Source organism: Pseudopipra pipra, chromosome 1, assembly GCF_036250125.1.
Source record: "Pseudopipra pipra isolate bDixPip1 chromosome 1, bDixPip1.hap1, whole genome shotgun sequence".
Taxonomy (NCBI): domain Eukaryota; kingdom Metazoa; phylum Chordata; class Aves; order Passeriformes; family Pipridae; genus Pseudopipra; species Pseudopipra pipra.
In genome coordinates this window covers 128282685-128308993 of record NC_087549.1, presented here as the reverse complement: position 1 = coordinate 128308993, position 26309 = coordinate 128282685, and the positions used below count along the sequence as shown (strand labels likewise).

The 26309-nt window shown below is 34.4% G+C and overlaps 1 protein-coding gene across 4 annotated transcripts in view; it reads left to right on the top strand.

Moving 5' to 3' along the window:
* Positions 1-26309, top strand: part of PHF14 (PHD finger protein 14) — a 156169-nt gene that overhangs the window by 45272 nt on the left and 84588 nt on the right. For all 4 annotated transcript variants that reach the window (XM_064676454.1, XM_064676448.1, XM_064676451.1 and 1 more), the window contains exons 13-16: positions 1423-1562; positions 8461-8629; positions 22486-22536; positions 22699-22820. In XM_064676454.1, the coding sequence (XP_064532524.1) occupies positions 1423-1562; positions 8461-8629; positions 22486-22536; positions 22699-22820 (482 nt within the window). The remainder of the gene's footprint in view (positions 1-1422; positions 1563-8460; positions 8630-22485; positions 22537-22698; positions 22821-26309) is intronic.

Below are 26309 nucleotides of genomic sequence, written 5' to 3'. Positions count from 1 at the left end.
GTAATTAAATCTTGACAGAATAGTAAGTTATGGTTTCAGAAAGGTGTTCAGAGAAAGTTGTTTGCTTCAGTTTTTAATTAACAAAATGCTTTAAAGTTGTCTATACGTTTTTCTTACTTTTGAATGCTAAGTTGAGTAGTGGTCAATTCTTCACCCTAGCACACCATGAGTAAGATTTGGGTGGTTTTGCTAATTTGATGGCAGTGCTTCAATGGCAAAGGTAACTCTTTGCGTCTGAAATAGAAAGGTCCTTATTTTCTGTGATGTGAAAATTAACTGTTCATCTTGTTTTTTGAATGCAATCATCTAAGTGGATGATTTTGTGAACAGTGATCATGCTGTTTAGTCACAGTGGCTGGGTGCATAAAACACTTGTCATGTAAGAATTTTTACTTTTTGCTCATACTAAATTGCCCTACTTCTATTTTTATTAATTCCCAAGAATATGAAATCTATTTGCTTACTCTGTCATTGTTCCAGCTTTTCCCCTTCTCCATAAGCTGTGAAGCTACTGACTGGGTTTTTATTAAGCCTAATGGTGTATACTAGGATTCCAGAGCATGACTGTGCAAAGTACACATTGTCTTGGATCTTATTTTCTCACCACAGCTGAGAAGCGACGTGGTCTATCCTTATCTAGAGAGCAGCAGCCAGGCCTCCAACCACAGCAAGTGGTGTCTTGCCCAGCTAGAAGGCCAAATGAAGATGATTTACATAAGCAAAAGTTAATTTTAGTGCTGCGAGAGGTAGAAATCTTAGGAATATGGCAGTGAGCTGAGGATTTGGCAATTTAGATATGTACACAAATAATAAGAGTCATGCTTTACTAGTTCTGTTTCATTCAAATCCAGTCATTTAGTTTCTCCCATGTTATAGTGCAATCAGTGAATACCTGATCTTTTCAAAGTAAGTAAAATTTCAGTTCCAGTAAAATAACAATAGAAAGGAAATGTAATTTGCTGAGTTGTTACATTGCCCAGCATAACAGCAGCACAGACCTGTTTCAGGGTGGTTACCTGAATAAGCATATGATTGTTACAACTGATAATAGCAGCATAATTTTATGTTTAAGCATTTGATGCTTAAGTTTTTGATGAAGTTTTTTCCATTTGCCGCTGGTACATTTTGTTGAAGTATTGAGTGATTACTGGTTTTTAGAAGTCCTCAAAAATTTAAACTTAAAGCCATTTTTTTTTGTTAACTCTGTTAGGTGCCTTTTATGCTTTACTGTATATAAGTAGAAGCTCCTTAAAAAACCCTCAAAAATTACTCCATAATTACTCCAAAAAGTAATTATGCACTTAAAAGATGCTTTCAAATTGAAGTTGCCACATATTTGTATTGAAACTGGGGAAGGTGCTGAGATGTATCATTTATTCTTCATGATTTCAAATGTAATTGTAATGCTTTTCTGCTGTCTACATTAAAAGTTGTGGAATTTGCAAGAAGAACCATGATCAACACCTACTGCTACTATGTGACACTTGTAAACTCCATTATCATCTTGGTTGCCTGGATCCACCTCTTACAAGGATGCCAAGGAAGACCAAGAACAGTTACTGGTAAGAATGCAGCTGATGAGTTGTCTTGTGCTATCTCTGTACTTAAAGCAGGATGTAAATGTGAATAGATTTGCAAATTCTAAGAGATTTAGACATTGCTTTAAAGTAGTCTGAACTGAATTGTTTTATTTTCAGGTTATAAAAAAAAAGTTAAAAAAAATATTTTCTCATTATTGGCCACTCTGTAGAAATAGGCTGTAGCTGTAATTTTCTTAACTTTTGAGTTTGTTTGTGATTTTTAATGCTGCAATATAATAGCAGTAGGAAACTATAGGCTACTTTCAGTAAATGAAAGACTTGGTTTTCTGTTTATCTTAGGACCCAGATATGCAACTTTGTCCAGATCTTCAGGAAAATACTTGTAAATATTTTAAAATAAACTTGTAAGTAGTAGATCTGTTTGTTGCAATACGGGAAATGTTGGGTTTCCTGCTGTCTCTGGGACTCAAATGTGAATGGCAGAAGCAAGTGCATAACTGTACTTGTTGCAGCTACATTTCCATGAATTAAAGTTCTTTCTGCGCCAGTGGAGCAGAACAAAAGCTAAGTGGTACAATAGAGAAATGATAAGGTGGCAAAGGTGTTGATTTCAAAACTGTCATAAAATTAGCTTGCTGCTGTGTAGTGTTAGCATTCTGCATCTTGAAACTGCTCTGAAATGTGTTAGAAGCAGTTATTCAGAAGCAGTTTTTTAGCTGGCAAGAAGTTAGTGTACAGCATCTCCAGGAGTTGTTCATCACCTTGTTTGAACATTAAGGTACCAAATCAGAATAGTATAAGAATTCCTTCTAAAAATACACTAAAACTAATTTAATAGAAAAAAAAATGGTTTCTGTTTTTCTTCATATATCTCTAACTTTCTTTTATTATTTTTTAAAGACTTGCATAAAACATTTACTTAAGCTGTCTGGTTAGTTTTGAAGATTATGTACAGAACAAGATGGTCAGTATATGTAATGGGAGGCCTCTCTTTTTTAATATCTTAATGTGACAAAACCTGGATGTACCTCAGTAAATTTGCTTAGTAAATTAATAGAGATTTCATTTAAAAGATGAAAATCTCAGAAAGATTTTCACCATCATTAACATTTTTCTGAAATTATTTTTCCTTTAATTATTTAATGTAGTATATGATTTTGGACTTTCCATGTCTTTGGTCAGATTTATCAAGTAGTTATTTTACGTGGATGCCTTTCTTTTTTTTTAAAATTTTTTAGATAGCTTCTGTGTTTCCACGGGAGGTTTGATTTTTGTTCTGCTTTTTAACAGAGTTGAAAAGGCTCACTTAAAGCTATCAGTCCAAAAGATGTAAGACTATAATTCTCAGTAGGTGTTAATGGCAGCATAGGTCAGGTTAGGCAGTAAAGCTCTTTCATTTCAAAGCCCTAACTTATCTTTGTTGTGAATTTCATGCTTCAGTTATATCTCAGATCACAAACTTGGCTTTTACTTCTAATTAGCTAAGGCATATTCTGGAGTGTGAGATGATAGCAGAAAAATTGAGCTGCATTGATTGCATTCCTTTCATCATTGAACATGCCTTTATGTATTCTTTTCAGGATCAGTAGAGAGCATATAGAACAGACTCTTAATCTAAGTTTGAGTTCAGTAGGTCGTCCCCCCCCCACTGTTTTGAATACAATTTTTATCTTTTGATTAAGATATGAAAAAAGTGCAATTTTTTTTAGATGGGGGCCATGTACTTTTCACATATTTGTATGGGATATAATGGGAATTTAGCAAAAAATATAAAAAAAATTGGTATAGTGGGAAGTTCCTTAAAATACTAGGCAGGTTGGAAGACTTTATTTAAGAGTGTTTAAAAACACTGAGTTTAGTTCTCCTTTAAAATAGTAAGCAGGAAAAAACTAAAAATAATTGTTTCCTTTTTTTTTCCTGTTCCATTATCACTGCTAATAATTTACACATAATTACTAACTTTAGCCCTTGCAAAAGGTTTGATGATTGGAGTCATATACTTTACCAATGCTGTGGCATAATTTTATGTAAAAGTTGGGAATTTTCAGTTTCTTAGAAATCCTGTTGATTAAACACTAGAATATTATTTTGATTCACATGTTATCATAATAAGTCTTATCATTCTTATTGACAACTTGTGTGTTTTTATGGTCCTGACCATTCTGGATGGACTGGAATTGTGCGTTTTCCTGGTAGGGAGTGATCTTAACTGGTACGAAAGCAATGCACAAGTGTTGACAGACAATACAATGAATCAAAATCTAATTGGGAAATATTGACATGTTCATTAAAAAAATACTTGGCAGCTACCAACAGAGATTAGCTCTTTCTGTTGAAATGAGATTGCTGAAAAACAGTGATAACTTCCGGTAGCATATGAAATGCTGGAGACTGAGATGAACGAAACAACGACAACAATTATATTAAGCTTGATGGTTTTTATTTCTGTTGGAAGGCCAAGCTATCTTAGTGGTGACTGCTGTGAGGAGTATTTGCCACAGTACAGAATGAGCTGTACTGTTCTTGACCAGTACTCCCATGAACACACATTCAGTATCTGGACATTTATTCATATTCATGACCTCACTCATTCAGTACTGATCTAGCACATCTTGAATGTTTCTTCATCTGAGTCATTAGAAAATAATATAAAATTACTAACTTTTATAAGCATGAGCAATGTGATGTTGCATCTAATATATACATTTGTATGTATTTGTCACTTTTCCTAGTTGAAGGATGTTTGGGTCATTGCAAATGGCAAATTTAGAGTACCTTTACTGTCTGTAAGAATCTCTTTGAAGCTCTTTGGCAAACTTTATTTGGTTCATATATACTGTCTTTTATCTCCAAATAAAAGCAACCCCTACCACCTCCAGTATGTCATTCAACATGTGTAATTTATAGAGCATAGGTGTCATCTTAAAGCTGTGGTCCATGTTTCTCAAGTTCACAATGGTTCAAGTCTTTGTAAACATGGCAAGAAGTGATTTGTCACAGAGTATGCCTGTGGGATCCATTTCTTCCTAATTAAAAACAAGCCACACTCTAAGTAACTCTACAGTTTTCCTTTCTAAATGCCATGGACAGAACTGTTTTCTGGAAGCATTGTAGTGTATTCACTAATCACAGAAGATTTAAATTTACTCTTTTCCCAACTCATTGTAGTGAGTTGATGTTTGTGAGATGGGAAGTTGTCTCTGGTACCATTCATTCTTGTACCAAGTTAGATTGAAAACTCAACAAAATCACACTTCCTTTCTTCTGTTGGTTGTTAGTGCTTAATCAGAGACTTCCTGTATGATTAAAAATTTTCGAATCGATACTGAGACTTCTTGATGGAACAAACACTTCCAGTAATTTTAGCAGTAGGCACATTTTAGAAGTAGACATATTATTGCTTACTACTGATTTTCTCTGTGAGTCTAGATTAGGTAAATTCAGACTCAAAGCAAAACAAAACCTGTGTAGAAAAAGTTGAATCTTTGGCACAATTTCTCCTGTTAATTTGTTTATGGTGCACGGCAATGCTTGATAATTTAGAGGTAGTTGAAGATTGTTGGAGGAGTTGTAATGGTTGTAAAGTCCTGGGGTGGCAGGTTCTCTGTTTGCTGCTTGTCCTTGAAGAGATGAAATTAAGTGAGCATGACTGTAGCATAACCAAAAAGAAGTCATAAGGCTACTTTCTATCAATATATTTGGATTAAACAGCAGAATAGGAAAAAAGTTCTTTAAATTCAAGAACCATGTTGAAATAAACTGTAATAGGAGATGAAAGGAGATTGTTTCCAAGTCAGAGGAGTGTGTGTCTGTAATAGCTTTTCTGTGGTCCTGTGGGAGCCACCAACCAAACTGCTTTGTAGTTGAAGCTTGTCTGCTTTATAATAAGGTTGAGATGTGGTCGACTGTGATAGTAGAGGCTATTCCAGTAAATCAAGAGGTTGACTGTAAGTTCATGTTTATAACTTTCCTTTTTCCCCCTTACCTTTGGTGTATTTGTGAAGTTTTGTTCTGTGACTCACACAAAAAGCACTTCCACCCCCGTCATACTGTGATTTTGCTTTTCTTTTCTAGACGTAGCTTTTCCTAATTTTGATTGCTGTGACACTTGCACCATCTGTTTCAGAGTAGGTGACACCTGTTTTTTGTTCATAAAAATGGGATTTAGGAACTTGCATGGAGTACCTCATCTTTTGGTTGAGATGTTTCATCTTCCTCAGTAACATCAAAGTTACAATACTTCACTTATTTATATTTAAATAGGATACTAATGTAACTACAGGACTTTACTGATCTGCATGGTTATTTTCTGTACAACTGTCTGAACATATATAGATGAAAACCTGAGTAATTTCCTTTTAATAACACAGAGCTAAAGAACAAGAATTATTTAAATCATATGTGCAGGGTGGTAGATCCAAGAGACTGGGTTCCCAACTCCAAATATTGTCATATAACCATACTACTATTTTTTTTGTCTTATAAAAACTTGATTTTTAATGCAGCTCTTTAGTTGTGAAATGCTTATTTTTTAATTTATACATAGCACATATTTCCACCATAATAACTGGGAAAATATATGTTTTGTAAGAACTGCTCATCACAGTATTTTTGAATATTTTTATAGATACTGCTTACATCTGCATAAGCAGATGATAGTAGATACTTTCAGTTGTGCTTTCCTTTACATAAATTACTGACATGACTGATGCTGCAGCGGTATGGAGGGCTGTGCTCTCTGGTGCTTACCAAACAGGAATTCACCTTAAAGCTTTGAGTTGGACAGCTTGAAGACAATGTGTCTTATAAAGGAAAACAAATCAAAGTAACCTTTAGCTAAGCAGACCCAACATTTTGAGGGAATGTTGCTATTCAAAGCTTCTCTCTCCTGTTACATTATTGGAGAACTCCTCTCCATATAATCTTAAAATAGTAGTAGTTTGGTCTGCGTGCCTTTGTTTATTTATTTTACAAGTGCGTGTGAATACATATTTGTGTGTGTATATTCACACAAATTTGTGTAAGCATATAACTGTAAAAAGTAGCTTTTTGTACCTTATATTTTTCTATTGTTTTTATATTGTAGTGTCCTGAAGAGGTCTAGAAGTGTTAAAAAGTACTGGGTGTGAACTGAGGCTTGTAAAGAGGAGGGAGAATAGAGTACTATACACTTGTATGCTGGCCCAGAACTGTTTGAAAAGTGTATAAATTGACTTCCTTGTGTTTTAGCTACTAATAAAGCCTCCATACTGTATGAGAGAGGGGAGAAATTGTTATCTTTCTTGCAGTCTACCCTGTAGTACTTCTGCTTTTCTAGACCAGCAAGTATTATTAGCACTTGAATGTGTCCTATTTACTGCAGACTTAAATGCTTTTGAGATAAGAGGTGATGAATCTTCATAACATTACAATGTAGCCACAATTATCAAATTTTACATGTGGAAAAGTTGAAGGAGAACGGTCTTGAGTTAGTCAGTTACCCTGACATGTTACCCTGACATGTTACCCAGTCCAGGATTAGATCCTCTCTATTTTGACTTGGTAGCCACCAGTCTGTCTGGCAGACCATGGTGACTCCTGTTTTCTTCAGATGTAGCCAGGAGATATCTGAGATTATGCTGCTTGGATTAGTTTGAAAGAATTAGAAAACATGGAGAGTTGATGGAGTTGATATTGTGTTAGCCCTTACTAAAGTTCACAGGAGAGGAACTATTGCTGTTGAACACGTAAATTTGAGGAAATCAGCTCAGACACAACTGACGTATCTGACTTTGTGCTTTTGTTTATGCAGGATGGATATGCCTTCTTGTCACAAGTGTGTATTAACATTTAACTTTAGATAATTGAGTACATGGTTTTTGTTTGTCTCCTTCCAAAGCAAATTTACTTCTTCATTTAGGTAACTTTAAAGTGCTTATCCCTGTTAACGACACTCAATAGCAGAACATAATGTTGATATTTTGTTTGGTTGGTATATTATTAGAAAAACATGTTGTAATATGAGAACAGTGGTTCAAATGAATTGGGATTCATTTGAAAAGACTTACAGTTTTTTGAGTTTGAAGTGTAATGTGAGAAGTAATTACAAAATTAGCTCCTACCAGTGAGTATAATTTTTGAGTTTTCATTAACATATTTTTAGGGAACATCCGCATGTATGACTTTGCATAAGATGATTTTCTGCAAATAAGAACAAATCTTGATGAATTCCTATCTTGTTAATTCTGTTATAGAGCTTGTTAATAGCATTACTTTAGCATTTATTAGTTTTTGAAGTTCTGATTGTGATTTTTTTCAATTCAGTGTTTAAAGTTTGTTAATTTATGTCTCTATCTTCTGTATCTTTAATTGTCTCTTAACTATTTTTTTTGGCTTTAAAAGCTGCTCCCTTAGAAAATACATATTAGAATTTATTTTCATAACAAACATGTCTTCTAAATCCCTGCCACTAAAGCATGCTGTCATCAGAATGAATTCAGCAGCATGTCATTGTAAAGATTAACAATGTGGTTTAGTGGAAGTGTCCCTGCCCATTGGCAGAGAGATGGGAACTAGATGATCTGTAACATCCCTTCGAATCCAAACCACTGTATAATTCTATGATTAAACTGTGGCAGCAGTTGCAGTAATGAATAGATTACAGACGTGGTAGAATGAAAATGGTGAAATAGGGTGCATCTTTCTTGAAGATTAATTCCTACTTTCAAAATCTTGGTTTTCAAAGTTAAATAGTGTCAGGAATATAAGAACATCTTACTTGTTTTTTGCTTGGTTGCTTAAAATGTATGTTTGAGGGACTTCTTGAGGTGTCCATTTGATTTATTGACTTTTGAGTTTATCTTAAACCCAAACACTTCAATATATTTCTTTTTCTGCTTTTGTGACTACAGTCTTAAAAAGAAAATCTTGCACTTTGCAGGCAATGCTCAGAGTGTGACCAGGCAGGTAGCAGTGACATGGAGGCTGATATTGCCATGGAAACCTTACCAGATGGGACCAAAAGATCAAGGAGACAGATTAAGGAACCAGTGAAATTTGTTCCTCAGGATGTGCCAACAGAACCGAAGAAAATTCCAATCAGAAACACGGTAAATGATGGTGGAGTTGTTGTTATGAGGCTCATATTCATAATAATAACATGGTTTCAGATGAGTTATGTTGTGGACATTCTGAATTGCAGGATTTCAGTTTGATTGATGTTCTGTTTTTGTTATATATTCCATTTCCTCTGTTTAATGCTTTATTAGTTGTGTTAAATATATAGTTTTGCTAAAGTAAAAAGCTGGGAAATAACACTACTGAACTGAAGAGCTCTACAAGCTTAAGGAAAAATTCAGTTTGCACTTAAACTTAGCCTTTACAGCTCTTCTTCACTGTAGTACTGAGGACACATACTAGGCTAGATTTTAATACATCAGTTACTGTAATTAGTAATTTCCTTATATACAGGCAATCTGCTGACTGACTGCACATTTTGTGTTATCACAAGACCCTGTCACTTTGCTTGGCTTCTTAGTCTTGCTAGTCATTGTATGTTTTCTTAAACTTTCATGGTGGATAGTTTTTTTGAGAAGAGAAGCAAAAGCTCTTGCTTTCTGTGCTGATGAAATATTTAGCATCTTTAATTTGAAAATAGGACTTTTTTATTAGTCACTGTGCTCTTTTCCGTAAAATTTTGTTCTCCTGCTTGTTTGTAAAACAAGGTTTTTCATGTGTGATGTGTCACATCACCTATGAAAAGTATATAAACATATCAAAGGGCACTTAAGTCCAGTTTAGGGCATGAGTAGTGTTCCCGTGACTCTTTGGACATCTTCCAGTATATTTGGTTCATCTTTCAGTATATTTCTTAATATCAGGGATTGTTTAGACCCTCTCATGTTAGGGTTAGACAAACTTCAACTCTCATGCTGCACAACTTTTATTTTCTTCACAGAACTTTCCAGACTTCTTATGATTATACTAGGAGATACTATACTTAACTTCTGAGCATACACTGATAGGATTAAGCAAGTATTTTCCTGATCTAACCTTAAATGTTTGCTTTAATTTTGGGCCACAGATTTGATTTCCCTAATGGCTTCCCTTTTTTGGTCTATGACTAAGAATAACTTTAACGATGACTACAGCCAAACTCATTAATTTAGTTTAAATTATTAGGATTGTGAGTAATCCAAAATTAAAGTTTGAGAAACTTTTTTTTTCTTTCTTCTTCTCATCAAGGGAAAGTACCCTTCTTCCTTATGTGTAAGAACACATGGAATCATAGAGCTGCCTGGGTCAGTTGAACTGACTGTTGCCATGCTGTTGTTCACCCAGAAAGAAGACTTATCTGGGTTCTTGCTTACTGAACCCTTTGCATCTCGTCTCCCCTTTTTCTTGTCTCTCTCTCTCTCCTCTCTTTTTATACCTTATGTAGTGGTATTAGGGTGTGAGGATTCATGATTCTGGAAGGACTAAAGAGAACCAAAGGTATTGCAGGAAAGACATTCGTAGTAGTAATTAACAAAGGAGTGATAGAGTGATAGATAAGGCATTGTTCAGAAATCCTTTGGAAGACAAGATTGGTTTATTCTAAGGCCTGTGTAACAACTGCCAAGCTTCTGTGCTAAATGGAGAGAAGTCTGATTGCTCTGAAGTGTTCCTCTTGTGCTGTGACACTGTTATGAGCAAGACAGGTGCTACACTGGTGATTTGGCACCTCATATGTTAACATAGTATATCTGCACATATTATGGTATGTAGTGTAGAAATTAACTGACTTTGAGTGGACTAGTGTGTTGTCACTGTATGGGATTGCACTGCGGTAAAATTACTGCTACCAGTTTGAGAAAGATTTTGTTCCTCTACTTGCATTTTTGTCTCAGTTCTCTCCAGTTCTCTACTTTTCTGCAACATACAGATTTGCAAGATAGCATCTTTGCTGACCTGTTGACAGGGCTACTCTGTCAAAGAGGAGCATCAAACACTGTCAGCCTGTTCCCCCCCTCCAGCAATTGGCCCTCTTGTGGGTAACTCCCCCAGTTTATATACTGTTACAATGTTCTGTGGTGTGGAATATCCCTTTGGCCACTTCGGGTCAACTCTCCTGGCTATGCTCCTTCCCAGCTTTTTGTGCAGTTCTTCCCTAGCAGAGTATAAGACACTGAAAAGTCCTTGACTTGGCTATGCATAACTTAGCAACAGCCAAAACATCAGTGTGTTATCAGCATTGTTGAGGCCAGATTAACTCACCTGGTTAGAGTAGGGTGCTAAAAATGCTAAGGTCATGGGTTCAATCCCTGTTTGGGCCATTCACTGGACTTCATGATCCCTGTGAATCTCTTCCAATTCAGAATACTCATAGTAAATCCCAAAACCACAGTACTATACCGGCCACTAAGAAGCAAATGAACTCTGTCCCAGCCAAAACCAGGGCAGATGGCCAGAGACCCGTGACAATTGAAGTACACTACTGTTCACAGCTTCTGCATGACACTGGAGGCTGTTTCCTCCTGTAATTTGGAATTGTGAGAGAACTAAGACTGAAGCAGGTTATTCAGAGTCAGGACAGTGCTTCTCCCTTGTACAGTTCTCTACATTAATTGTGTGCCAGTGCAGTATTTTATATCCTAGAGCTTGTGAGTACTCTGTAGTATTTCCATCTATTAGTTTTCACATATTTCAGAATATATCTATGTAGAATCATAGAATCACAGAATGTTCTGAGTTGAAAGAAACCCACAAGGATCATCAAAGTCCAACTCAGAGCAATAATGTTCAAGGTTGACTGGGAGTTGATGATTTTCACAGCTGTGGTCTTCCAGCACTGGGACCCCCTTAGCCTGTCATTGGTGTTGAAGAGAGGGGCAAAGAAAGCGTTAAACATCTCTGCCTTGTCTCTGTCCCTGTTTGTGAGGTGACCATCCTCATCCTGTAATGGGCTGATGTTATTTCTGCACTGTACAGCAACTGTTTCAAAGAAATCGAAGGACAGAGAGAAGATCCAGCTGTTTGGACTGCATTGTTTTGGAGAGAGCAACTATCATATTGTACATTAAAAGTTTAACTTAAGTTTACAAGGATACCTTTCTGACTTTAAACTTCCTAAGACCATATATACAAGGGTAAATTTAAATACATCATAATTTTACTCTGAACCAGGCTCTGTACAAATTACAAATCAATGTAAATGAACAAGACATTAGGTCTTTATACTTAGTTCTGTTGTATAATGGCTGTATTTGTGGACAGAATTGAATTACTTGTTTATGCTTTATATAGTTAAAGCCCTATCTAGTGACCTTTTAGGTTTATGCATTTCAGTGCATAACTCTTTAAGCTAGGTTTTTTTAAAATCTGTAATCTCTATAATTCCAATTTCACACTTGTATAAGCGTCACAAATTTTTATCTCTGCTGCTAGTTAATTTCAGAGAAATTAATAGCTGAAGATTAGCTAATAACTAATAGCAATCAATAACTAATTGCATAAACCAGAGTTCTATAACCACTTTTTTTTTCTTATAAATCTGAATATGTTTTTTAACACTGTCTTTTCAAAATTGTGCAATTTTTTTTTAGATTCTTTTTTTTATGAAGATTAAAAATGCACAATAATTGTTTCTTTAGAAAATACTTTAAAGAAATGCAAATAGTGTTTTGCAGCAGTAAGTTGAGAGATTAATGCTTCTGCTCTGCTCAGCTATGTGTATTCTGGTTTTCAGAGTCTTTTTGAGGTGATCCATATTATAAAGAAATCAGCTTTTAATAAATGTCAACTTCATTTGCTATCCTTGAATTAAAAAAGAATACACAGGTTATTTTTTTTATTGAGCATGTCATTGCTAAAATAATTTTTGTTAGTCTTATTAGTTTGTCATATTTTTGCAAAATAAGGATTATCCTGTCCTTCAAAAAAAATTATCTTCAGTGTATTTCAGTGAATTTTTTAAAATTTTGTAAGCTGTGATTTACCTACTGTATATGCTGTTGTCTGGAAGTGTAACAGTTTCTGTAAGAAATGTCATATACATACATGCACATCTAATGCAATTTTGTGCAGTTGGAGCTAGCTGTGTGCTCTAAGAGGTGGTAAGGAAAGCTTTTTCCTGTAATTTTGCTGTATCCTTTAAGTTAAGTAGTGTTTGTGTTGTTGAGTATTCCATCTTTCAATAAATACTCTCAGATCTTGATACTCTTAATGAGCATTTTAGAGGCTGTTTTCTGGTTTTGTTTTTTTTTTGGTTGGTTTGTTTGGGGTTTGTTTGTTTGTTTGTTTGTTGGGTTTTTTTGGGGAGGGAGTTATTTAGGTTTTTTGTTTGGGTTTTTGGTATGTTTTTCTTTTTTTGTTTGTTTTTTGTTTTTTTTAGTGGAAATTCCATTTTTTATACCTTTTTGTTGAGAAGCAGCTATCTACCCAGTGTTATAAAGATGAAATCCGTTTTGTGAAGGCATTTATAGTTGAGGCCTGTAAATAAAGCCTTCTGATACTCTGATATCAAACATAGTTTTGTTATTTAAAACCTGAAAATCTTTTTTCTGTAAGTGTATTGGATAAAATCCAGATGAACAGATAGTGATTTTTCTGTTTAACCATAAAAAGTCTGCATTTTGGGGAAAGAATTAGTAGCCAACAGTATTCTGTTCATTCTTCAGAACATGGAAGAACCTAAGGGACTGTAATCTAGGTAAAAAAAGTTTAAAAAAACCCAACAAACATCCACAAACCCCCAAAACCAAACAAACCCCCACAAAATCCAAAAGAGAATCAAAAACCCCAAAACTGGACAAAGCACCTGCAAACTGTTCTTAGCATAGGGGCTTGTTCTGTGTACTGCTTTTGTTTTACAAATGAATACTAATATTTAGAACAGTTTAGTATTTCTTGCTGTTTTTTCAAGTTGCAGAAGATAGCAGAAGAGTGATTTTTTTGTTTTGTTTTGTTTTGTTTCCAAGTATATTAAAGATAAAACAGGATTGTTATCTTGTAATTACCTGAAGCATTTCTACCAAAGTGGTTTCCAAACATCTGTTGTGTAGCTTAATTATGTGATGTCATAGATTCAAGTTTTGGATAATGTTTGCCTACAAGGGGAAAACAGAACATCAGTTCCAATTTGAGTGTAAGTATCAGTGCTTCATGAAAACAGCAAATAATTTTAAACCAGTTATCCATACTTATCAGTCATAATTTTAATTAGCATCGCCAGTGATTGGTCAACTCATTTAAATATGACTTCTAAATAAGTACCTGGAAGACCTTTTAAAGCAACTATTCGTAGTGGTTTTGACATAACGAAATTAAAAGATTAATTGCAGTCAACTGAACATTATTGCTCTAGAAAAAAAATAATCAGGAGTCACTCAGCTTTCTGAAACTTAAGGTTTTCATTATAAAGGACATCGTGAAATACTTTGTTTTCTTCATCACTGAATATAAAAGCTCAGCTGAGTCTATGACATAATGCAAATGTAAAAACTAATTCATTTAACTTGCCAAATACATGGAGATGTGATAATATAGGACTCTTTTGGCTTCAGATCAAATATAAAAAGGACAGAAGTAAGATGCAGCTTTTCCACAATGCTTGAAGTGAATTGAGTGTATCAGAGTTTTGTGGGTTGGGGTTTTTTTTGGTTTTTTGTTTGTTGGTTTTGGGTTTGGGGTGGGTTTGTTTGTTTTTGTGTGGGTTTTTGTTTTGTTATGTTTTGGTTTTTTGCTGGGGTTTTGGTTTGGGTTTTTTTGGTTGGTTAGTTGGTTTCATTGGTTGTTTTGCTTTGCTTGGGTTTTGGAGATTGTTTTGGTTGGTTGGTTTGGTTTTTAAGAAAACAAGGAAGAAACCTAGGGATGAAAGATCACTTGTTTTTAATGCAGCAAAGGCATGAAGAGGTGGAAGTATTTTCCAAATGGTATTCCAATGGTGTAAATATTAGTATGTCTGTAAGTAAAGGTAACTAGCATATCTGTCACATCTGTAAATAAGTACAGTTAAGTTCAGTTTTCCAGGAAAGAATCACTTGTTTTAGCAACACCCTGCAAACAGTTTTTCTGACTTTTTTGTCCTCCTTCTGTTTCAGTTCTCCAAATGTGTATTTGGAGGAAATTAGTGTTAAAAAGGGTAGAAAGCAATCCTGCTAGTTCTCAAATTCTGTTTTATATTTAAGCCTGAAACGGCAGTTTCAAATTAATTGCTAGATTCAGTGATAGTGTAGCTTGACAGCAGGAATGCTGCAACCGTTTTACTTTTCTAGAAAATGAAAGTTCTCAGGAGAATGGAAACTGAAAATGTAGAGAAAATGTAATTCTGTGTAATTAGGCTTCACGGTTGACTTGTTTCTCCTTATAATCATATTTTGATTTACTGCTGTTTCTTCTTCTCTGACAATTCCCTTTTTATTACTGTCATCTTTCTGGAAAATTAAATAATTATTTCAGAGATAGATTTTGAATAGTAGTGATGTGTACCATTTAAGTTGTTCACTTTGATCTGCACTGAACGAGTGTGCCATCTGGTGTCTACATAGCTCTCCTTACCTTTATTTAAAGTAATTTCATACCTATGTGGTACCATCAATTGAACTTTTTTTCTGCCTTTTAACAAAGCAAAGGGAGTCAAAGGGATTTTTTTCTGCCGGTGGCTTCATTGTAACTTTTACCTTTGCAAAGGAAGTTTGTAATATGGAACTCTTCATAAGGAATGGGTGACATTGTGGGTTGAAAATTGCTGTCTTGGCACAATGGTCATGGTTTATGTGCAACGTAATAGAGAACACAGTATCTGTGCAGTTTCAACCTGTGTGTTTTTTTGGAAATCTGTGGTTTGCTTTATGCATGCCATTGATAGTTACCATAGTGATTTTGTTAAGTCTGTTTTTTGGTATAGTAAAGGTTTTCCCAGTTTTTTCTGAGAGTGTTTGGTTCTGCTTGTTTTTCGTATCAGAGTTGTCCTCTGTTCTGTAGTAATAAATGACTCCTTGCCATGACCTCTTTGTTTGGAATGATTCTATAGCATTCTATGTTTACTGATTTTTAGATTCTCCTTAACAGTATATGATAAAGGCTGTGCAAGTGAGAGAGTTGGGGTTGAAAAGTTTTTCTTATGTGTGATATGTATCAATGAACTATAGTTTGATAAAAAGTAAAACTGTGGAAGTATATCATTAATATTAGTGTGTTAGCTATAAGTTGACATAAGATAAAAATAAAAATGCCTGAAGAACTTAGATAGGAATCAGAATTAAAACATGGCTGTAGTCTCATACTGGCCCTCTTCACTGTGTATTTCATGTAGCTACAGGTTTTTTCAAGTAGTCATTGTACCTGCAGGTCTGTCGGGGAAACAGAAATCAAACATGTGCTATTTCAGAGAAGAAATGTGAGTTTTACAGATCCACCGAAACTGAAGCATCTAAAGTCCTTCACATTTTTCGCTCTTACAATTGCAACACAAAGCAACAGCTACAGACTTTTACAGAGGAAAGAAATAACCATAGTACCAATAGTTTTGAGAGTCAAGCGTCTTTAGTAATTTCATCAGTTTTTTATTGTGAACTCTGAGACTAGTTTTGAACTATTTATATGAAATTCTCGAATGAAAATGTGCGCTTTGCTAATGATGTCATGTGCCACCAAACTCCAGGAGCACTTGGAGTACTGACTGTATTTCCCGTGCTCTTGTGAAGAAGAGTAATGCTTGCTTCACAATGCCACCCACCACTGTTAGCGGTATCAGAAACTCAGTGCCGAAAAGAAGAGCCCTGTGTATATGACAGTATTGTTTCTGTGACATCCAAGAGGTACAGAAGCATGAGCATAATGAGGATCATCATCTTTCCTGTGTATTGGCACAAGCAGTACATGCTAACGTAGTGAAACCCCTGAATTTACACAGCTGGAATGACATCACCAGGTGTGCCAGGCCTCTTTGCTGCCTTTGTGTGCGTGTGCAAACAATTAAAATTATAACCAGTTAACATATTAAGCAAAGGAGAAACTGGGAGCAGTGCTTTCTATTGTGATGTTTGAAATAGTTGGCAGAATTAATACAGCTTTTGCAAATGACTGGCAATTGCTTATGTTCTCTTAAATATTGTTCTCTAACCCCTTCTAGGTTTCTGTTTTCTTTCCCAAATAACTTTTGAAATTGCCATGCAGGTATCACCATTGATTTTTGGAAAAACAGTGGCTTAGCAAATCAAATCCAGAACCAGTCCACTTTATGTGGAGTGGACTTGAACCCTTGCCACAGACCACAGATGCTTTCAGTATTTCATATTCTTTCCCATGTATTATTAATATTGTTAACTCCTCTATATCTTCTCATGTAGAAGATAACTCCTCCATATCTTCTCATGTCGAAGAAGAAATGAAACAGGTGACAGAATAAATTTTTATCCTCCAGTACCACTTTAATAAAAGCTCAAGAGGAGTACATACTTGTGACTCTTTGGAATCACCTCCCTGATTTTCTTCAGTTGACCAGTTCTGGATCAGTCATGTTGGTGGTTTTTTTCCAGCTGGCAAAGCAAAACTTCCCCAAAAGAAGATTCTGCCGTTTATTACTGTCTTTGGATAAACTGGTTTAATGCATGTGTCTTCCAGAGACATTACAATGGGGCCAGGGTGGCTTTGGGTAATTCAAAGTCTTACGGTCAATGCATTATCTAATCTTATGGATTGTACATGTTTCATGTTGTTGTAGAGTTGTTACCAAGTTGCTTATAAACAAAAATGCGAAAAATAAGCATTCACTTATAGCTTTTCCAAGTTCAGAATGGAGACACCCACTTCAATTGGGTTTGAACCTGTTGTTGATCACATTTTCCCACAACATTTTTTCATTCCATTTTGGACAGTTCTTTTTTTGTAATTGTCTGATTTTTTTTTTTTAAAGTATCTCGAGATCTTTTCATGGTCACCCCATATCCCTCATACATTTGGTTTACATCATATTGTATTATTTATGACCTCATGTTTTATTATTAATTTCTTATGTCAGTATTATGTATTTCAGCCTTTTATATCCTGATTTATTTAATTCCCTAAGCCAATACGCAATTTTCCACTCTGTAACAGCAGAATGCTGCACAGATGGATACTTTTGTGACACAAAACCTGATGTCTGAAGGAAATAAATTTTTTATTTATCTTTCCCTTGGCTATGGAAGTGTATGCCCTAGTTGTCCTAATTTTTTTTCTTTTATTTTTTTTCAGAGGCTTTCTCTAACATTTTTAATTATGCTTTATTGCTTGCATTATATATTATAAAATAATATGTATTTTATGGAATATTTTAGTAACTGTCAACTTAGATCATTACAAGCTAGATTAGACAGGAGCAAACCAATGTTGGGTTTTTTCCTACTTCTCTTTCTTTCCAGGTTTGATAGCTATTTGTATGTGATGCCCATCACGGTTTCTCTGTAGGTACTCTTGTAATGACTGTATGAATTTTTAGAACGTTAGAGAGAAAGAGGAAGGATTTTTTTTCCCAAATAATAAATGCAAAGTCAGAAGTTAATGAAATAACTGAAATAAGTGAAATGTTGTATGTCTTACTGCTGTGAGATGGTTCTCCAACCTCCACAGATGGTAAGTTTTGAAGTAAAAGACAAAAAGGGACATTGTTAATCTTCAGGTTTCATTTACTCAGAGCATTACTCTCTTCAGAGTAAAGTCATTAAAATTGATGTGAAAGCTAAACCTTAGTAAGATATTCTTGGAGAAGATGGCTTGCTTTCACCTTGATGATTTCATTGAGTCAAATGGCTTAGTCTCATTACCCGAGGAACATAATCTTCTGGGGGATTTTAAAGAGTTTATCTAGAAGTTCATTTGATTATGTATCAGCGTGTGGTTTTCCCCTCAAAATGTTAGGCTAAAGAAGACTTGTGAGAAGAATTTAATCTGTTTTATCTTTTATCATTTTCGTCATCAAAGTTTTTGTATAGTAGCATTGCCTTTAGTAACCTATAGACCCATTATTACAAGATTTGTTTGAGAACTGTCTAGGCCTAAGGTAATTAAGTGCTGGAGTATTTTTTAGAGCAACTGGATGGGAAGGATGAGGCCCGCGTAAGAAAGATGTTCTCACTTTATTTGGGGGACATAGAGAGAACTTTGGGATATGTTGGGAGGTGTGGTTTGGATGAGGTAGAGAAGGAGAGGTTAAGAAGTCATTGGAAAAGGGGAGGAATAGGAAAATTATAGTGTAGTATCAGGAGGTCAAATTTTATTAGTTTGGCTGGTTTTAGTGTCAATTTATTAATTTATTTGTATTATTTAACTGCCACAGTGAAAGGATATGAAATGAAAAATAGAATCTGCACTTTTATCATGGTTATGACCTTGGCATGTTTGTCTGAGAATCAGCCTATAGCTATAGGCATATAATTCTAAATCTTAAGTTGCCTGTGTAGTAACCAGAACGTCAGTCCCTGCATGGTGATTCCATTGATGCTGTAGGCTCTAATGCTCAGTGGCTGGAATCGTACTCTGAATAGTAGGGAAGTGTCTGAGCACATAGAGTTAGCTCTTACTTGAGTGCCCACTGAATGAATTCTAAAGCTGTGGATGAGACACAACCAAAGACTTGCCAATCACCTGACATTAAATGTCAAAAATAGAAATATTTTTTGAAAACTTTTTAAAATATTTAAAATAATTTTGCACGGATACCTTTTATTTCTGCATGTAGAAAATTATATTGGTACATATTTTGAACCATTTCCCATTTTTCAGTCCTTTTTTTTTTTTTTTTAATTCCTGTCCTAAGGTATTACCTTGTCACAGTTGTCATGCATGTGTCGCATCTGTCTAATCCACACCTAGCTGTGTTTTGATCTGGACTGAGTTGTCCATTCCAAATGAGAGATGTTTTACAGCATATCTACCTTTTCCAGTGAAACAGAAAACCTGTTGGGATAGTACTGGCATTGATGGGGATTTTGTTTGGGTACTGATAACATGAGGTTTTGCTTTCCTGACTTACTGTTTGAACACTTTTGGAAATGCAGGGACAGGTTTCACAAAACTGACTTGCTCCATTTCGTGGTACAGGGAAATCCTAAATTGAATGTGTCTCTGTAGTATTGAATTGCAAAGTGTTTTGATTAAAAATCACTGTCTTTATTTGCATCTTTTACTGGATAAAAGTTATAAGTTTTGACTATGATCAACTTTATTACAGTTGTAGTATATATTATATAATAACAAGGTTCCTTTAGCTTTTTTTTTATAAGAAATCTTAAATTTTAAATAGTTTATGGCAAATACATACAGCTCTAGTATTTCATGTTTATTGTCTCTGATGTTTTGATTCTGAACCTGCTAATGACAGAAATTATTCAAAGCAATTTAAAATGCAAATACAGTGCTTGGAAGCAAACAGCAGTGAATAATACTGGACAAAGTAACCCAGGTTTATCTAATTCTTTTCTGTCAACTTGTAAGGTAACTTTAGTGAAAACATGTAAAATTACAAATGCCAAATTACTGGCAGGCTGTTGTTGGAAATCACAGAATATTCAATTTTCAGTTGTGAATTTGATGTTATTTTCCATGGTGAATAGTGGCAATAGTATAATGATGTGAGAAGTGTTGCAAGTATGTTTAACTGTGGAGGTCAGTTTGGAAAAAAAATAATGTAAAATTATGTTATTTTAAAAGCATATAAAGTATCCTACAAATATGTGTGCCAAAGGTGTTGATTTTAATGTTTGTTTTCTAGTGATTGTCAGACAAACTCAAGTATGTTTGAAGGTTTAGAAAGCTAATGGAAGCATAATGCAAGTGTAATTTAATGTGCCATTCCTGGTCATATACATCACACATTGTATAGCAGACAGGTAAAAACAAACATTTTTGTGACCAAGGTGACTAGATTATTTATAAATCTTGTATCTCAATTTTGGTGAAGTTTAAATATGATTCATCACTCCTTAAAATGAAGTTATTAACTTGTAATATTTTCCACTTACGGTAAAAAGTAATGTCATTGTTACCTAGATTTTCAAATTATATATAATTTTTCAAGATAGCACTACTCTGGTAGTACAAAGCATGCACTTTTGTCTCTTGCTGCTTAAACATGAAGAGTGAGGACCATCTCACGCCTATTTTGGCATGCACCCTTACAGCTACTTCTTTTTAATCTTTATACAGCTGCATTCAGCAGGGCCTACATGGCTTAAAATTGCCAAAGTTTGAAAGTGTTCTGAGGAGTAATGCCAGAGGCTGAAAGTATAAAATTGGCAGTTAATGTACTGGTGTCTGATGAAATTTTTTTTGGTCTAGTTTTAATTTGCAGTGACTTTAGGTTGTGTAACATATAATTAACATGTAGCCAATGTTAAATTAATGCCTCTAATACGACACTGATGAATTCAGTTACCTGTAAGAAATGGCTTCTTCCAAATTCAGACTCTTGTGTGTCTACTGTGTGGCTTGTGGAAGGTAGAACACTGCAATTATGACTATATTATTAATTGTACAGTAAATATTGATATGTATTAAATAGATAAGGTTTTACATTTTTTAATAAATCATCCTTAGTGAAATGTGAAAGAGAATCCTAATGGTAATTAAAGTATTTTAAAGAGGCACAAAATAGACTAGTATTTTCTATTCTGCTACATTCAGTGCTACTACAGTTAACTCCTGTCTGAAAAAAGAAAAAACTTCCCAAACAGTATGTTATTAACATAAACAGATTGAAAACTGCATAAGTAGAAAGATATAGATGTGTTGGAGTGGCAGGTTTATTTACAGTTTAAAATAGTGAACAGTCTTAATTTGAAGATAATATAAATCATCTTCACAGAGGATCCCAAAAGGAGAAGCTTGATATTACTAACTTCTTTGGAATTGGATTTATAACTGCTTGTGCATCTAAACTGCTGTGAGATGTTTTTTACTTTTTCTGAAATGCACACCAGCTGCTTCAAAAAAAGTTTTAAGAAATCATAAATTAGTCAGTGCTTTTCCTTATTGTATAACAAATTACTTCCTAAGTAATTTCCTCCCAGAAAAACAAGCATTTTAAAGTTTATTTATTTATTTTATTAGTGTCAGTGGATGAGACATTTTGGGTTGCTTGAATAGTCTCTGATGTTTCTTATTTCTTCCACATCCTTTTTAGTATTCTTTCCCTGTTAAACAAGAAAGAAAGAGTGTGACATTGTCAACTTGTGGCAGTTCTTTAACGCAGGAAATTATAATGCTTCTGTTTAAGAAATAATACATAGTGACTGAATCTCAACTCATGCAAGTTGTGTGTGTTAACTTAGAGCTTGTAAAACTTTGGTGCTTGCTGTTATAGTCCATGGAAACATCTTGTCCTCCACACTGTTGGTATTTGTACTTTTTGGCCAAGTGGAATACTGAAATAATATCTACTTTTTGTATCACCCATTCCACCTGTTGTGTACTGATCATATATTAGTAAATGCTACAGCTGTATGAGCATTTGCCATATACCCATTATATAAGATGCAGTTTGAAAGCTTTAGTTCTTGTTACTCCTCAAAAGCTGTAAGAGTTATTTTCTGTTTCTGTTTTGATACAGTTTTGATACAGTTTTGTTTTTAATCTTATCACTTGGCTTACAAATAAAGCAGGAATTTATTTTAATACACTGCTCATGTCAAATTTCAAATTATTAGGTTTGGAAGTTTATGGAAAGTCTGTAAGAGATTTGTAGTTCTGGTGGCAGCATAGTCTTTTTTAGAATAAGACTGAACATGCTCATGTGTTTATATTTACTTTTTACCTAGTTCTACAGATTTATATCCAGAATGTGAAGCTGGTGTTCTAATACTGGTTAATGTAGTTGTCTGGTAGTGGTTTTGTGGTTAATGCTTTAAGTTACTTCCTGCCTTATGTTTTTGTTATTGTTAGGAATAACAGATAAATAGCAAAAACATTCTGTTACCTAACATTGAATTTTAAATATATTCTCTTCTAGAGAACTAGAGGACGAAAACGAAGCTTTGTGCCTGAAGAAGAAAAACCTGAGGTTGGAATATAACGTTTTGTTTGTTTGTTTTTTTAACAGTTTCACAAAAAATTAAACTTTGGACTAAAGTGTTACTTTCAGTGCCATAACTGAAAATATTTGCTTTCCTTCTCTCCTTTCCCTGCCCCCCCCATTCCTTTCTTTTGCCTTCTGCTATGGCAGGAACGGATTCCCAGGGAAAGAAGGCAACGTCAGTCTGTTCTGCAAAAGAAGCCCAAGTCAGAGGATTTAAGGACTGAGTGTGCTACCTGCAAAGGGACTGGAGACAATGAAAATCTAGTCAGGTAGGTTTGATACTCTGACCTTATGAGGAGTTAAGGTTCCATTTGTATCACTTTGTCATCATGATTATAATGAAGAAAATGTACTTTTTAAGAACACGATCAATTTCCTCCTCTTATTTAGGGGAAGCATCAGAAATACTGACTTGATTCACTTATTGACCTGGCAAAAACATTTACATTGTAAATAACCAAGATAATCTGTTTTTCTAACAGAGGAGAATTAATTTACTCTTGTCAGGGTGAATTGTCAGTGTTTTAGGGCAGGTCAGGAAGGTAAACTAACCAGCATTTTAATGATATTAAAGCTACAGGTGCATCCTAAAAGTAATTAAATTAAAAAAATTAACAATTTTATGAGCTGAACTGTGGATTATGAGGAATTTATGTTTTTAAAAATGTATTAATGCTACCTCCATTAATGCAGATCTTGAAAGGGTTTGATAATCATGTTTCTTATCTGAAACAGAAGTGAAAAAAAAAAGTTGAATGATGTTTTAATAGGTGCAAAAATCTAATTAAAGTGTAGAATAGCTGCTATTAAATAGCTACTGTTGACCACAACTTCTGCAGATTTTGACTTTATAACTGGCATTGTGGCCTCTTTGCAAAGCTGTAGAGACTGCTCACAATTCTTGAAAGAAGAATCATGAAGCTTAGCAACCAGAAAGTGGATTTTAATTGAATCTACTGAGCTTTCATTAAAATGATCTCATAATAAGTTCAGATTAAAGAAAGTGTGTTGTATTTAGGTCCTGTATGCTTCAACTGGATTCCTCTAGACAGGTTCTTCTCTTTAGGTCAGATATAATTGCTGGTTTTAACTGAAGGACTATTCCAAAAGAAGTATTTTAATTTATTTCTAGGAATCAGAGTTATGAGAAAAGTCAGAATCACTGATATAGGCAAGGAACACATAGCTTTAGAGTCGCAGGTACAGATGTCTTGTACATGCTCAGAATAGCTGGGTTTAATATTAATTCCAGCATATGATTTACCATAGAAATTGTTACAGCTTCAAGATTGTGTGCCAGACTGTAGTTGTATTTCCAAATTGGAGGCAGAGCGCCTGTGCAAGCTCATTAGTAACTTGTGACTCTCATATACACAGACAAGCTAATACTGTGAGGTAATCCTAGATCCTGTTCAGTCCCAGACTGTGAAATAGAGGTGGGATGTTACAGTGATTGCTCTTGCAATTACACTGATGAGAACTTGTGGCAGCAGGTTTTTAACTGCCTGTGACAAGATAAAGGGCATTCTTCAGCCCTGTTTTTTGCAAGAAATAAAAGATGCAGGAAGACCATTTTGTTGTGGGAAGGAACCCTGGGTAAAACATATACTGTGCTTTACTGTGAAAAAAGCACCGAATTAGGCTTTTTCTAGAAGTGTTAAATACCACACTGGAGGACATAAAGGATAAGATGAGAAAATGCCATGAAGAGCTGTATATTTAAGTTGCAGTTAAAAAATAGTGGTAGAAAATTAATATTATCTCTTGTTTACTACATGAAAAGATTTTAGTAGTAATTTAGAAGGGCCAAAATAAGTGTACTACATGCCAAAATCCAACAGATCCTCTTATAAACCATCCTCATAATTAAACCTAGAAAACTGAACGTTAATCCTGCATGGGAGAAGGAGTTTCTTATGTTTTAAGTCTTTGTTCATAATTCTCTGAAAAATATTTCCTTAAATCTTCTTATTTTCCCTGTTACTTTTTAAAAAAGATAATTAATTTAAGCTTACTTTTCTTCAGATATTTCCTATAAATAGCTGCAACTTTATCCAGTTTAGATTACCACTGCTTCTAAAGGTTTAGTTTTGATAATTACTAAATTATGGTGAAGTTAGTAAATTTGGATTTTTTTAGTATTATTTTTGCTCTTAAAACTGTATTTTATTTGATGAGAGTAAATTTAGGGACTGTAATAAGGTGCTAGCTACAGATAGGCTTTCTGCTTTGCAGCCAAAGCTGTATAGGGGAGTGATTCACAGTGTGTTGTTATGTCAGAGAAAGTTTTCAGAATCCTTTTTTCTCTTAAGTTGTCAAAAAGTGATAGTAGTGACCTTCTGCCTGCACTGCTGCTTTCTCCTTCCTGTACCATCATGCAGGACTCCTCTGTGATGGTAGAAATAGTGTTTGAAATGCAAGTTGGGAGGGCAAGAGGTGTTTAGGAGGGAAAACAAAGTATTTTTTCAATATCCATTTTGTTTGGCACTGTTATCAAAGCCAAAAACTTCTCAGATCTTTGTCATCATCTTTGCTCTTCACCAAACAAGTGTTTTGTAATTATTTATAAATATGAAAATTGATCACTAAGATAAATAGAAATATGCAACTGGTGAAACTGCAGATTTAAGGAATAATCCTGAAGGGCCTTCTGGTTTTTCCTGCTATGTGTTGTCTCAAACAGGGCTGGTTACATGACTCTTGGACAATCTGCTTTTAAAAATTTTAGGTTTTTCTAAAATTTATTTGGCCCTTGCTTCAGTGTTGCGATCTAAGTAAGGATTAGAGGAAGATAATTTCCTATTTCAAATTATTTCCCATTTCAAAGAATGCAGCAGACTGTGTAGTAATGAATCTGGAATAAAAAAGTATTTTTTAACTAGTTACTACTCATTGTCTAATGGAGATTTTTTTTTTTTTGATCTCCATTTTAGGTACTAGTGTGCAGCATTGGATGATTAAGGGATTATTTGTTACGTGTTCGATGTCTTGACTTACCATGTTCATATGGTTTAAAAATCTTTAAATAATTACCTATGGAAGGATTTAAAATTCTTCCTAAAAAAGTATGTTTCATCCTAATGAGTTATAATGCTTCATTAACTGGCTGAAGTATGCCTTAGTGACTATAGTGATTAATGTTAAAATATCTTTAATTATTAGTTTTTGCTTAAAACACATCGACATGTTCCCTGCTTTTATATATGCTAATAGTTGCCTTATGTGTATGTATTGTAGACATGCCAAGATAGTGCTTATTTAATCATGGATGTCAGATTATATAGATAAACTGTTTCACTGTAGCAGCATGCACTAGAACTGAAAGTTTAGCTTTTGTGGTTTTGTCCACAAGAAAGGATCAGTCTTGTGATCCTTATGTGATATAATTTCTTCTTAGAATTTAGAGTGAATTTATATTATAAATTCTTCCATACACATCTGTGTAATTTTTGATAACTAAATAATCCTAATTTTTTTACCCTTTACAAGGTTAATGAGTGGCACAGTCAAGATTTACAGATCCATCAAACAGTGAAAAGTTAATTGAAAGCATGTACTCAAATGAGGCAAAGTTGGATCTGTAACTGTCATTATAAATGACAGCGAGAAAACTATATCTGTAATTAGAGAAAAGTGTAGATTTTGAGTATCTTTTTACTCAAATAAACTGTAATTGAGTTTTGAGAGGAATGGTAGTAAAATATGGTGATTTTTAAATATATTTGACACAGATGGGTATAATGTAAGGCATGAAGACA